Source organism: Grampus griseus (genome assembly GCF_964374135.1).
Source record: "Grampus griseus genome assembly, chromosome: 7".
Lineage (NCBI taxonomy): Eukaryota > Metazoa > Chordata > Mammalia > Artiodactyla > Delphinidae > Grampus > Grampus griseus.
The window spans coordinates 61,913,448-61,928,146 of NC_139001.1; the positions used below are offsets into that span (position 1 = coordinate 61,913,448).

General features: G+C 35.1%; 1 protein-coding gene across 1 annotated transcript in view; it reads right to left on the reverse strand.

Annotated features, from left to right (window-relative positions):
• Positions 1-320: 320 nt before the first annotated feature.
• The window catches only part of UBR3 (ubiquitin protein ligase E3 component n-recognin 3), a gene marked incomplete at its 5' end in the record, with an annotated part of 232,512 nt that continues 218,133 nt past the window's right edge, over positions 321-14,699 (reverse strand). The window contains 4 exon segments of the mRNA XM_082657756.1: positions 321-2,747; positions 3,043-3,182; positions 4,195-4,404; positions 9,239-9,418. Coding sequence (XP_082513882.1) covers positions 2,630-2,747; positions 3,043-3,182; positions 4,195-4,404; positions 9,239-9,418 — 648 coding nt within the window. The 3' untranslated portion in view covers positions 321-2,629.

Below are 14,699 nucleotides of genomic sequence, written 5' to 3' on the forward strand. Positions count from 1 at the left end.
AGGACCACAGCAGTGTTCTTCAGATCTGCACATCCATTTCCTTCTCTAAAAACCCATTTCCTCTCCCTTCACCCATTTCCTGATTCTAAAAGAACACTTAGCAAAGGCTTTGCATTAGTTATGAGACAAAGACAGAAGAATCAGGAACTAGCTCTGTAAATAAGTGGTTAAAGGAAAACCAAACCCTTTATATTAACTCCACCTTACAGCAACTATGATGTTACGCTTTGATCTTTTCATCTATGCTCACTTACACATATTATTGTCAACATCTTTGAAAAAAAAGAAAAACATGTAAGAATTAAACATTTTAAGGACCTTTCACAAACCAAATGACAGTAGGTTTTTATTAACATATCTTACAATGTTGATTATTCCTAGTTTCGTAATTTCTGCTTGCTTATAAAGATTGATTTAGCTTCTACAGTAATGTACTGTATTTAAATGATCATTCATACAAGGTATCACACCAGTACATTTTTTTGAATAATATACACACATCACTCTAACTTGGACCTGTTATTTTTAAAAGTGGGTTTATAAATGGGACTTATAAAAGTTATGGGGAAAAAATTAAAGTTCTAGTTTAGCAGCATGCATGTATGTAATTCAAGTACAATTTTCAACCAAGTGCTTTTTAAAATTTTACTGGTGACTAATTCACCAATATCAAAATAAACACTATCAAATACCCAAATTTTAATGTTAAGGCTAATATTTTCACTTCACATCCGTATGCACAACCATAAAACATTCCATTTTAAATATGTAGTAACCAAAGTCTGAGTACATTATACCATGTGTATATAGCATCAGAGTTTCAAACTGTATAATTATTCAAGTTCATGAATCCTGTAACAGTATTTACTAGAGATGTAAATTAGCATTTTGTTCTTCAACCACACCTGAAGAACAAAAGTATCTGGTCTGGTATCCATAATGACGGATGCAAAAAATAAGACAGGCTGAACTTATGATACAGTATTTTAAAAAGTAGCAATGTGTTGGAAAGAACAGCTGTTTAATTCAACAGAATCATTCTAGTCTTTCAGAAAGTTACCTTAATATTTTGGAAATGTATATAAAAATAGCAAGCTACTTCCATATTGTATTTTTATTGTAGAGCTATAGGTAATTTTTTGACTTTTTGAACATATTTGAATATTTACTCTTCTGTTTGAATGCAAGGCCATCATTTAATGTCCACTTTTATATCCTGTAATATCATGTCATCATTCAATAATTTTTAGAACACAGATCTGACTTTATTTTTATAGTTTATCATTAGATGTTTTTTAGTTTATTTTTACATGTAAAAATGTAATTTTATATAACAAGCCATGGAAGTCCAAAGTACCAGGAATTGCTTGATAGCACTATATATTAAATAATCATCAAATTATTGAATCATTTGGAAGAAAAATTTTGGTAGCAATATATCACATGCTTTTCTGTCATCTTCCCTCTGTAAGTACAGAGTGGGTTTTAGCTCAATCATTTTCATTCTTACTAACTTAAAAACCCTACAAACATAAATTGCTTTTCACAGCAGCTTCTAACAAGAATGCAGATGTACAGCTCATTCATGAGGATCATCACCACTGAGCCCTTTTCCTTCCCTTTTAGGAAACCGAGCAGAAATAGCAGTGATAACACTGCACAGATACAATACAGATGAACCTCTTGAGCTGATAAGGAAAGTTCCAGAACTATGCTTCATTTGTGGGGAAGTCAGAGCATTTTTCCAATCCAATCATTTAAACAAAAAAACTTGGTTGGTAATAAAAGGTGGGCATGCAGAGAATCAAAATCTGCCATGTATATGTTCTTAAAACTTCTGATTTTATAATAAAATCTGTTTGTTACTACCTCAAGTGATTCATCCAAATGAAATGGCAAATTTTGATTTTTAGGGACTCCCCCAACCACACATGTCCCCCAAAATGTACTGTATTATATTAACAGCAGCTATCTACTTATTTTACAACTATTTCAATTATTTACCTGGGGAGAATATTTATGAAATTCCTGAGAATGAATTAAGTTTCAGCAAAGCCTTAAACTTTTAACAGATTCCTCACAATAAGAAAAAAATGTAAAGTTCTACTATTAGACCAAATTTTACTATACAGTATTTCACATAAATCATGTTTTACATTTTTTTCTAATTACATACAGCAAAAATCTCAAATCAACACAAGAATGGCAGAGGGAAAGGATGCATTACGTTTAGCAGATGCAAATTAAAATACACAGATATAAAGAAGCAGTAAAACTTTAAATAAATCACACCCACTCTAAATATCAATGAATAGCAGATATGCATTGTTGGGAGAATCATTTTTAAATGATTTTGTCAACAAGTTGTGCTTCTTATTAATTGTGGACTTAAACAAAAAAAGGACCACTAAAGAATGGTTTAACTTCTTACTTGTTATGTTCTCCATATACTTAAAAAAAAATTATTATACCATTAATGTGATTACCAAGCACCTAATTTTGGAAAGGCTTTATAATGTATGTTTTCTTTCTTTCCCTCAGCAAAAGCGTTAATCCCCCAAATTAAGTTAAAGCTTATTGTTGATAAATTCTTAATGAAAATGATATAATGCAATGCTAAGGTGGTGAGTCACAGCCCATTGTAATGTGGACCCCATCTTTTATTGATGTGATCAAAAGTATGAGAAATCCACTGTTGTTCAAGAACTTTGTATCTTTCTTTACAAATGTAGAGAGGCTTGCCTCGCCTAGAATAAAAAGGGAAAAAAAGTATTAAAAGTAATATAATACAATGAAGATTTCACACACATTTTTAAAAATAAATTCTTTATGGCAAAAATCTCACATAGTAATTTGGTTTATTTCATATTTCTTTAACATGATGATGGGGAAAATATCCCCCAAAATAGAAATAGTTCTAAATTAATGACTGCCAGAAATAAAAAAAATAATTATTATTATAATTACAAAGTCAGGAATGGTAAATTATTCTTACTGGCCAAACTTCAATAAAACATGTGGATATATCCATGCACATCTAACCTAAGATCTCGGTCTTCCTCTCCATGAGCATCCAAATACACAGAACCCCAGAGACAGAAGCGGTGCCCTCGAATGATGATAATCACTGATGCATTGATCAAAAGGAAAATCCCTGTTCCAGCACCACAGTTCTGAGAATGCTAAAAAATTAAAAATATATGACTGAACTTCATAATCAAATGGACTTTATAAGAAAATCAAGAATGCCTTGTCTTCTAAATAACACAGAAATATTTAAATGTTTTAAAATCAGATTTCACCTAAGTTAAATTTATTAACTCATTCTTAATACTTTATTAACAATACATGAGGAGGAATTTGGATAAGGATTACCTAGGAAATCAATTAAGAGCTAACCTAAACCTAATTCAGAGGCTAGTGTCTACAACAGCATATATGACTGCTGTTTCACAGCACAACATCTGAACATATATACCATTAAAGGGCAGCGGGATTAGGGAGAGGAACTGAAGCTGCACTTAGGAAAAGTTTTACCCACTTAAATAAAACCCCAGGTGTTTTTTTGTTGTTGTCATTGTTTTTGTTTTTACCCTTCTACTGGATAGACCTAGAGCCTGTCATACAGAGTGAAGTAAGTCAGAAAGAAAAAGACAAATACCGTATGCTAACACATATATATGGAATTTAAGAAAAAAAAATGTCATGAAGAACCTAGGGGTAAGACAGGAATAAAGACACAGACCTACTGGAGAACGGACTTGAGGATATGGGGAGGGGGAAGGGTGAGCTGTGACAGGGCAAGAGAGAGTCATGGACATGTACACACTAACAAATGTAAGGTAGATAGCTAGTGGGAAGCAGACGCATGGCACAGGGATATCGGCTCGGTGCTTTGTGACTGCCTGGAGGGGTGGGATAGGGAGGGTGGGAGGGAGGGAGACGCAAGAGGGAAGAGATATGGGAACATATGTATATGTATAACTGATTCACTTTGTTATCAAGCAGAAACTAACACACCATTGTAAAGCAATTATACCCCAATAAAGATGTTAAAAATAAATAAATAAAACAACAACAACAACGAAAACAAGATCCTTATATGTATTGTGTATTTAATTCAAAGACTAGTTAAATTTGAAGAGCTGGCTTGACCATATATACCACATTTCCATGTGATTTACTCTTGCTTACCAATACACATTCACAGTAACTTTGTTGCTTGCAGCAAAGTCCTTTCAGGCATACAAAAGTACCACAAACAAGGCAAACGGCAGGATCTTTAGGAACCTTGGTGCAGACACTACAGGTTTTTCTGTGGTAGTACTGGAAGATGGTGTTATAATTTTCAGGCAACTGTAGTAGGTGTGGCAATTTCCATCTTGACTCTTGGATAAGCAAGGCCTAAAACATTATTCAAAAATATTCATTAGTCCTATGTATTTAAGTCACTAACACAAAATATTTATTTTTTAAAAGGCCTTTTTTTTTAAAGAAAAGAAAATCTGTCTCCAAGAATGTGGCTTATTTTCTTTATTAACACTCTTCCCATTTCCATTTTACAAATGACTAAAATAGTACTTCAACAATTATGATTCTCTATTTTAATGTAATTTTCAATTAAAACATGATGTGAGTTTTTAGACTAAGCACCTAAAACATTGAAATTTGTTATTACTTTAAAAGAAAAATATTAAATATAACTAAGCATGCATGGAAAATATACGTAGATGTACTTGTTTTTAAATATTCTTAATACATAATTTTAAACAGTTATACACATTTTTCAAAACCAAGTTTTTGACCTTTCTTAGATAAACAATTCATTGGCTTTTTCTTTAGGGAAGATCATGGCTATAATTCATATTTCTATTTCAATACTTTATAATCTTTCATTCCTAGAAGATGAAAAATCTTACACCTCAAGCTGTTAAGATCTTTTGTATCCATAAGTGCTGGGGCTACAACTCTTTTCATAAATTTTCTCAGTAAGTGTGAAAAAAAAAAAACAAATTAGTTAAATTTCCCTACAGGGTATTTTGTTCATTTTTTGCAGTTATATAAAAATACTGGAAATAGCATTAATTTTTTTTCTAGATGCTACTTCATTAACACTTAAACCAGATAAAATGTAGTATGAATCTATTATCTTAAGAAACAGTATGGAGGCTGGCAATTCACGTGGTGATCATCTCACATTACTTATAGCCATAATCCATCTAAATCAGTCTAATAACTAAGTATCCAGCTTGGTGTTTATCAATATGTTCATGGATAAAGCAGCCATGGAAGCAAGGATAAGGACAATATATGGGCTTACAATATGCTGTTTGCCAATACTCAGTGCCCAACTTCGGACTCCAAAGACTGCATATTCTGTAACGGGTTCATTATATATGGAACCCTTCCATCAGTGGAAGGAACAGCAATTTGTCCTCATTGAACTTGATACTTATCCAGATTAGGTTGTAAATTACCCAGTAGCACACACCACATGGTCTCTAATCAAAGAATTTTCTTCATAAAGAAAGATGTAACACAATAGGTGGATGTCTATGGAATTAACTGATCTTAACATATAGTCAATCATCTGAAAAAAATCACTGGTCTTTTAAATGATGAACTACTTTGCTGATGAATTTTTAGATGGTACCAACTAGAGGGAAACACCTATTGAATGAGGTATATGCTCCTACAGAATGAGGTATACGACCTAAAAAAGCAACTAGTACATAAGGGTGATTGACTGTTCTCTTACAGATGGAGTGCACAGGTTTGGGAACCAGAGGGTGGCATCTCTCATAATTAGACCTAAAAATTCGGTCTTTAATTTCTGTTTCCCTGCTATTCTGGACTCTTCTGTGGTTTCAGTACTATTGTAAGGAGGCTGTGTGCTATCTGCCAACAAGGGACATAATAATAGTTCCACTGAATTAAAAACTAAATGTCATCTGACCACTCTAGCTTCCCTAATACCACTCGGAAAAGAAAGGGAATGGCTTACAGTATTGTCTGGAGGGAGTGACCTCATCAAATAAAATAGAAATACCTCCTGTATCAGTATGTTTGAAACTCAGAGATACACCCCACCCCCACCCCTAGCGCGTTCATGCTTGAAAGGTAAACATTTCACACAAAACTAGTACAGTCTTATATAAGCATGACAGGACAAATCACTGAGCTCAGACCTCTCAGAATAAAGTTTGGATCACATCTTTGTTCAAATAAATCCAACCAGTTGAGGTGCTGGTCAAAGAAGGTGAAAGAAGAAAGTCATATATTTGACTGTATATTAGCTACAGTTTTATGACTAATTTAAAATTTTCTTGCTTGTTGTGGCATATATTTTTGCAATATTTTTCATTCTCTTTTCCTTTCTTCTACTACTGAATTCAGGGTGAGTAGGTGCTAATTAAAAATTTCCAGGCCGTTGGGGTGTAAGAACAATAAATCACAGAAGGAATGGACATCTCCTCTGGATTCAGGGAAGCTTGATGATATAACTATAGGATGTGACTTCAGGTTAGGTATTTGGGAAATGGTGGCTGCATCTGTGGTTGTAAAGGGAACAGTTACATCATTTTAAACAGGGGAAGAAATGAAACTCTGTGAATGAGAAGAAGGATGCCTATGTGCTGGGGAGGTAAGATGTGAAGGTAGCGGGCCACCAGTGTTCGTTTTTTCCAATTTGTCTGGCAACCTCATCTGCCTTCCTACATTGACAGCATTATGACTTATTTTGGAAAATAACCTCTTTTCCTGCTCCATACAGATCTGATGGGGTTGCCCCATCACAAGATCCTGCACCATCACAGGGGTATACATATGATGTAAATTAGGCCAGTCAGATTCTCTCTCCCAGGAATCTGAATTTGGAGCATATATATAGGGAAGGAAAGTAGCTGAGATGGAGTCATCTAGCAGTAGCGCTTCAGAGAAAACAGACCAGAGGTTTGCAACCAAACTGTTTGCAATCAAAGAATCTTAGCTGTTACAAGAAAGGAGAAGCAGTAATTCAGACTATCTTTCAAGGGAAGCTGTTGCACTATTCAGCTCCAATCACTGTTTATATTTATCTAAGTCTCTCTGTTCAAATTTAAAGTTGCTGGTTAAAAAGAAATCTGGTTGACAAATGGACAGAGTTGAGGTTAGAGATAGAACAGAGTGAAGGGACAAGTGTAGGGATGCAGGTCAGATAGGGGTGCATTCAAATAACATAAAAATTCTGCATAAGCATAAATATCTACTGTTCTGACTCTAAAATAGTTATCACTCAATTTTACAAAAAGATGAAATATGTTTAAATGGTAAATTCTTATTTTCTATCAATATTCACAACAATAATCATTCATCTAAAAAGGTAGGCTTATTCTTATACTATCAAGTGATTTCGTTTTTATCTATTGCTTATCCCATGGCACATATGAAGAAAAAATAATTTTAAGTATGCTCATCACTTTTTCTCCTGTCCTGGTTCTACAATAATACCCAACTCTTACTCCAAGACATTCCTCATAGGTTTTCAGACATCAAAATATAACTTCAGATTATAGCTATAATTGTGAATAAAGCAATTACTAGATAGGAAAATATTTTTATACATAGTACACAAGGTTCATTAACTTCTTCAATTTTCCTTTCCTTTTAAAAAAAGTATAAAATGAGATAATATCTCTTTAAGGATTTCAATTGAAAATGAACAAAAGCAGAGACATTTATTATTTATGCTTATCTTGCCTTTGTTATTCACTTCAATGTTTTAAGAATTAAGTCTAGTGACAACCTCCATCTGAAATACTAATTTTTCTATTGTTCCTTTGACATTAAATTAAAATTCTCGTTTTTCCTGAAATCGGTTCCCCTTTCATCAGTTCTATTTCTCCCAATGACATTAATCCACCATTTAATTGTTTCACAAATATTTATTAGGTGACTAGTCTATATCAGGCACTTTCCAGGAACTAGGGATTCAAGAATAAACAAGAAACAATTTTTGCCTTGTGGAGTCCCCATTCAGACACATTAAACAAACAAAAGTGATAAACATGGCAACTATTAGAAACAGTGGCAAAAGTACTATCATACATAATAGAGGGAGATGGACTCTCAGATAAAGCTTTATAGAAGAGGTAACATTTATCTTAGCAAAGCCTTCATGGGTGATTAACAGGAAAACAGTAGGAAGATTGCTTTAAATAAAAGTAACAGCAATAAGCAATAGCACAGATGTTTTAAAAATGCATAGCATACTTAAGAAATATTCTTTCGTGGTTTAAGCAAGGTGGTGGCTGGGAAGTGGTATGAAATGAAGTTAGAAAGGCAAGCAAGATGGTGAATGCCATGTAAAGATTCCTGTCTTTCTCCATAGCCAATGGGACATCCATCGTCAGTGGTTTTTAAGCAGGAGCAGGTTCCTATCGGAACTATGTATACTAGTTACTACTTTTCTGATGACTTGAGTTCAGGATTTTAAAGTCATGTACACTTGGTCACCAAGGACTATATATTTTTCTCAAATGTGTCTTGCATTGGTTACATTCTGTCTAATTTCTGCTGGCTATCAAAACAATAATCCAGATTTTCTTCACCACTAAATAATCTTTGGTTTCCCTTTCTCCATAACATCAATTTTACTTACTAAAAAAGCCACAAAAATTACCTCCCTAAAACACTACTTTCATCATATTATTCCATTTCTCAAAAACTGTAATTCTATATAGAAGAAAGTCTGAGCACCAAACCATGGCACTAAGAGCCACCCACCACTGCCTGCACTCCACCTTTCCAATTCCCTCATCCCCAACACAATACCTTTACCCATCGAGCTGGCAGCATAGAGTCAGCAAATTTTATAGTTAAAGACATGATGTTTTAGATGTGCAAGTCCAAATCTTTAATTTTTATGTGACAGTCCTCTTTCCAATAAGCTTACAAGTTCCTTGTCTATCTTAAAATTCCTTTGTACCTTCCAAATCTAGTGCTATGACTATTTAAGGTATTCAATAAAAACCTGATGACCTAAAACACACTAAAAGTAACATACTATACCTTAGTTTTGTTAACTGAAACATTTCTGCTTTTACACTCATAAATAAATATAAGCAAACCATTTTTTCAAAATAATTAGTTTAATAAATACTGCCAAGACTAGATTACCTGAAATTTTAAATTCTTCATTATTCTCTTACCTATTAGCATGTCACCACTATAGCAAGTGAGTATTGCTCTTTTTACATACCTTTCCTTGTTCGGCATGTCTTTCAGTAAATGAATTTATCTCAAAACACCACTGAGATATAATATCAAATGCTGGAACTGGCCAATCCAGACAGGAGGCACTGATGAATGGATGTTCTGTTTGGTAAAATGTTGGCAGAAGTCCCAGGCAGCTGGAAAGAACTGAAAACTCTTCTTCTTCCTTTTAGATATGAAATAGAAAATTCTCAAGACATTTCATCATGAACATTTCCCATTATAGATATTTAAAGTGTCATTCTCATCAATTACTTCTGGATAGTAAGAAAACTTTCTTAACTGAGTCAACTAAATAAAGTGAGGGGAGTAAGAGGAGCAAAGAAGAGAGAAAAGGTTCCAAGCTGTTATATCCTATATTCCCAGAATGTTTCTCTTTGAAATTTAACTTCCAAGTGCCATAGCATCTGCTTCATTTATACGTTTATTTTAAAAATAGTGTTTTCACATATCTGATGAATATAGCCTATAGCACCTAGCTACTCTATGAAAGCAAATGTTAATTTGGTGCAAAGGGAAAGTGACTTTTAGTTAAAAAGACATAGACTGTCAGTGTGGATAAAGAAGAACAATAGCGAAAACATGGAATTCACGACAGACAGTGCTAAATCATTTGCCTAGACCCTGAATGGGTGTGAAACAAAGTCAGTTTTAAAAAGAGGGTGAAGTTTGTAAAAACTTGAGAGCTCTAACTGCCAGGTAATCTGAAGCTCTACTCAGTAATAACAGAACCAGTGGAATCAATGATCCAAGGACTCACATCTTGAAAGTTGATTTTTAAAGGAGTTTGTTAGTCTTGTAAACACCAAAGTATACCCCCCACCCCTCTTTATTTAACTGAAAATCCATTTAGGAGGCAGGTTAGTCTACTTTCCCCTGTCCACTGGATCAATTAATTCCTAACATCCTTCAAATTCCAGCTCCTCAGGGAAGCCTTTCCTGACCCCACTTAATGACACCTTAGACTACCTAGTTCCACCGAGATAAAATTAGTACGTCTATACTGTGTAAACACTTCAGTTCTTACATTTATACTTTCTACTTTAAAAATAAATTAGCCTGTCCTCTAAGACTGTGGGAGTAGTCCCCGGGAGTAGGGGCTCTGTCCTCCCGGTGCTTGGCACATAGCAGACATTCGACAAACATCTGTTTGCAAAACAACTAATTGTGTGGATTAAGTACAAAATTCTGAAATATGCTATAAAGAAGAAATAAAGGGGAACTCCCTGACGGTCCAGAGGTTAGGTCTCTGGCGCTTTCACTGCTGAGACCCAGGTTCAATCCCTGGTTGGGGTACTAAGATCCCACAAGCTGTGCAGCACAGCCAAAATAAAAAAAGAAATAAAGATGAAAAAGCAAAATGATATGCAGGCTGAAAAAGATGCTGATTTTTTAAATCACTAGAAATGAGGCCACAAATCCCCCATTTGTATAGATACATTAATAAGGCATGTTAAAAACTAACTTTACTGAGGTATAACTTACATACCATAAAATTCACCCACTTTAAGTCTGATGAATTTTGGAAAATGTATACTCATGCAACCACTGCTACAATAAAGTTTTAGAACAATTCCATCCCCTGAAAAAGTTCCTTGGTGCTCTTCTGCAATCAATTCCAGCCCCTGCTCCTGGCCCCAAACAACCACTTATCTGCTTTCTGCCAACTATAATCTGCCATTACAGTTTGGGGATTTTTAAAAATTCCATATAAATGGAATCATACAGTATGTAGTCTTTTGTACCTGGCCTCTTTCACTTAGCGCAGTATTTTTAGATTCATTCATGTTATTGCGTGTATCAGCAGTCCATTCCTTTTTAATGCTGAGTAGTATTCCACTGAATGAATACACCACATTTTGTTCATGCATTTGCTTGTTGATGGAATTCTGGGTTGTTGCCAGTTTTTAACTACTACAAATTAGTCTGCTATGAACATTCATATAAAAGTCTTTATGTGGACATAAGTTTTCATTTATTTTGGTAGACACCTATTTATTTGGGGGTTGTACTGTAAGTATGCTTAACTTTTTAAAGAAGCTGTCAAACTTCTTCCAAATTTGACTATACCATTTTGCATTCCCACCAGCAAATGACTGAAGAGTGTCAGGTACTCCAGATCCTCACCAACACTTGTAACATTAATTTCTACTCTAAACAATAATGATGTTGAACAGCTTTTCATGTACTGTTGGTCATTCATATACATTCTGATGAGAAGTGTGCCCTATTCAAATTTTTTGCTCACTTTGTATCTTTTGCTTTTTTATTATTGAGTTCCTGATATATTCTGGATACAATAATTTCTCAATATATTTTTTGAGATATAATTTGTATACCATAAAATTCATCCTTTTAAAATGAACAATTTAGTGAGTTTTAGTATATTCACAAAATTGTGCAACCATCACCCACTATCTAATTCCAGAATATTTCCATCACCCTATTTTCTTAATTTCATTTTCAGACTGCTCATTGCTAATGCACAGAAACACAACTGACTTTTTTGTACATTTATCATGTATCCTACAACCTTGCTAAACTCGTTTATTAGCTCTAATAGCTTTTGAGAGATTCCTTACAATTTTCCACAAACAAGATCATCTAATTTGCAAACAGAGATTGTTTTCCCTCTTCCTTTCCAATCTGGATGCCTTTTCTTTTTCTTGCCTAACTGCTCTTTCTAGAACCTTCAATATAGTGCTTAAAAGACAGGAAGAGGGCAGACATCCTTGCCTTATTTCTTATCTTTGTGGGCAAACTTTCTATCTTTCACTTTTAAATATGATATTAGCTATGGGTTTCTCATAGGTGCCCTTTATCAGACTTTCCCTTCTATTCCTTTTTTTGGTGTTTTTTTTTTTTTTTTTTTTTTTACCATGAAAGGGTGTTAGATTTTGTCAAATGGCTACTGAGATGATCATATGCTTTTAAAAAATGTATTCTATTAATATGGTGAATTAAGTTTATTGATCTTTTATTGTTGTTGAGCCAATGTGCATTCCTAGGATAAACCCATTTGGTCATGGTGTATTATCCTTTTTACTGGTAATATTTTATTAAGGCTTTTGCTTCTATGTTCATGAGAGAGATGGGTTTGTAGTTTTCTTTTCTCATGATGCCTGGACTGGGTATTAGTAAAACTGGCCTCATAAAATGAGTATGCAGTGTCTCTTCTTCCTCTGTTTGCCAAGAGTTTATATAATATTGATAAAATTTCTTCCTTAAATTTTTCATAGAATTCATCATGATGTTATCTTTGTTGTTATAAAGTTGTTGATCTCATTTTTTGGCAGGATAATAATTGTAGAAGTTTAATAACTAAATCAATTTCCTTACTCAATATAGATCTATTCAAAATTTTCTATTTCTTCTTGAGTCAGTTTTAGTAATTTGTATCTTTCAAAGAATTTGTTCATTTGATAGATGTTATCAAATTTGTTTGCAAATGTTATTCATAATATTCTCTTATGGTTCTGTAGGAACGTTTCCTCCTTCATTCCTGATATTGGTAATTTGTATCTTCTCTCTCTCTCTTTTTTTTTTTTTTCCATAGCAATCTAGTGAGGAGTCTAGTTCCTGGTTAAAAACGTATGTGTGCTTCCCTGGTGGTGCAGTGGTTGAGAGTCCGCCTGCTGATGCAGGGGACACGGGTTCGTGCCCCGGTCCGGGAAGATCCCACACGCCGCGGTGCGGCTGGGCCTGTGAGCCATGGCCGCTGAGCCTGAGCGTCCGGAGCTTGTGCTCTGCAACGGGAGAGGCCACAACAGTGAGAGACCCACGTACCACACAAAAAAAAAGACAACAAAAAACCTATATGTGTTTTTTCAGGTCTAACCACAGATAATCAAAAAGGTTTTACTTTGCAGGTCTCATGGTGAAAACTGTCCTCCCTCCACCAGACTTGGCACACAGTCAGTGCACTGCAGTCTCTGAAGGGATCTGCAATCATGGTCTCAGGCCCCCTGGCCAGTCATGCTCTTTCACACATTTACATTCCCAGGCCTGGCGCCTTTATTCCTAGGCCCCTCTATCTGAGGCCTTGGGCAGGGGTCACTTTGACACTTCTGCCAAGGCCAGCTTATTAAGGGAAAAAGCTGAAACCTTTAAGAAACTTTTCCCCACTCTGACTCAGTACCCAGGACTTTTCCACTCCTATCCCTACCCCTTCACCCTCCTCTCCACCTCAGAGTTCATAACACTGCAAAAAACTTCTGTTTGCGGCTCCCTTAACAGATTCCCACATCTGTGCTGATCCACCTGATCCTTAACCAGTACATCATTTCATTCTATGAAGGTGATGGAACGGGGAATCAGCATTTTCTCTGATTTTAGCCTCTTGATTATACTATCACAGTAAGTGGTTAAAGGTTTAACTCTTTCATTTGTGGCTTCCTGCTTTAATCAGCCACTCCAGTACCTAGCAGCTCAGTTCTCTCTCTCCCAGCTCAGCTGAGCTCCTGACATTTAGGTGTATCCATTTTATTGATCTTTGCAAAGAACCAGATTTTGAACTAATTGATTTTCTCTACTGTTTCTCCATTACTATCCATTGACTTCTGCTCTGATTTTTGTAATTTCCTTTCTTTTACTTGTTTTGGGTTTAATTTACTCTTATTCTAGTTTCATAAAGTAACAATTTAGATAAATGATTTTAGACCTGGGCTTCCCTGGTGGCGCAGTGGTTGAGAGTCCGCCTGCCGATGCAGGGGACACGGGTTCGTGCCCGGGTCCGGGAAGATCCCGCGTGCTGTGAAGCGGCTGGGCCCGTGAGCCATGGCCGCTGAGCCTGCGCGTCCGGAGCCTATGCTCCGCAACGGGAGAGGCCACAACAGTGAGAGGCCCACGTACCGCAAAAAAAAAAAAAAAAGATTTTAGACCTTTCCTCTGTTTAAATATAAGCATTTGAAGCTGTATGTACCTCTCCAAGAACTATTTTAGGGGCATTTCACAATTTTGCTATGCTGTGTTTTCATTTTCACTCAGTTTACGTGTTTTCTGATTTCTACGTGATTTCTGCTTTGATACGTAAGTTATTTAGAAGTGTGCTGCTTAATTCTCACACATTTGGGGATTTATATATTTCTTTCTTTTACTGACTTCTAATTTAATTCTGTGTGGTAAGAAAACATGTTTTGTGATTTCAATTCTTTTAAATTTATTGCTACTTGCTTTATGGTTTGGCATATGGTACACTCTGGTGAATGGGCCATGTGCACTTGTAAAAAATATGCATTCTGATATTGTTTGGTGGAGTATTCTATCAATTATATCAAGCTGACTGATAGTATGGTTCAGGTCTCATTTATCCCTGTTGATTTTCTATCTACTTGTTATTGATTACTAAGAAAAAACACTGAAGTTTCCAGGTATAATTGTGGATTGTCTATTTCTTCTTTCAATTCTGTCAATTTCTGCTTTATGTAATTTGGGGTTTTGTTGTTTTG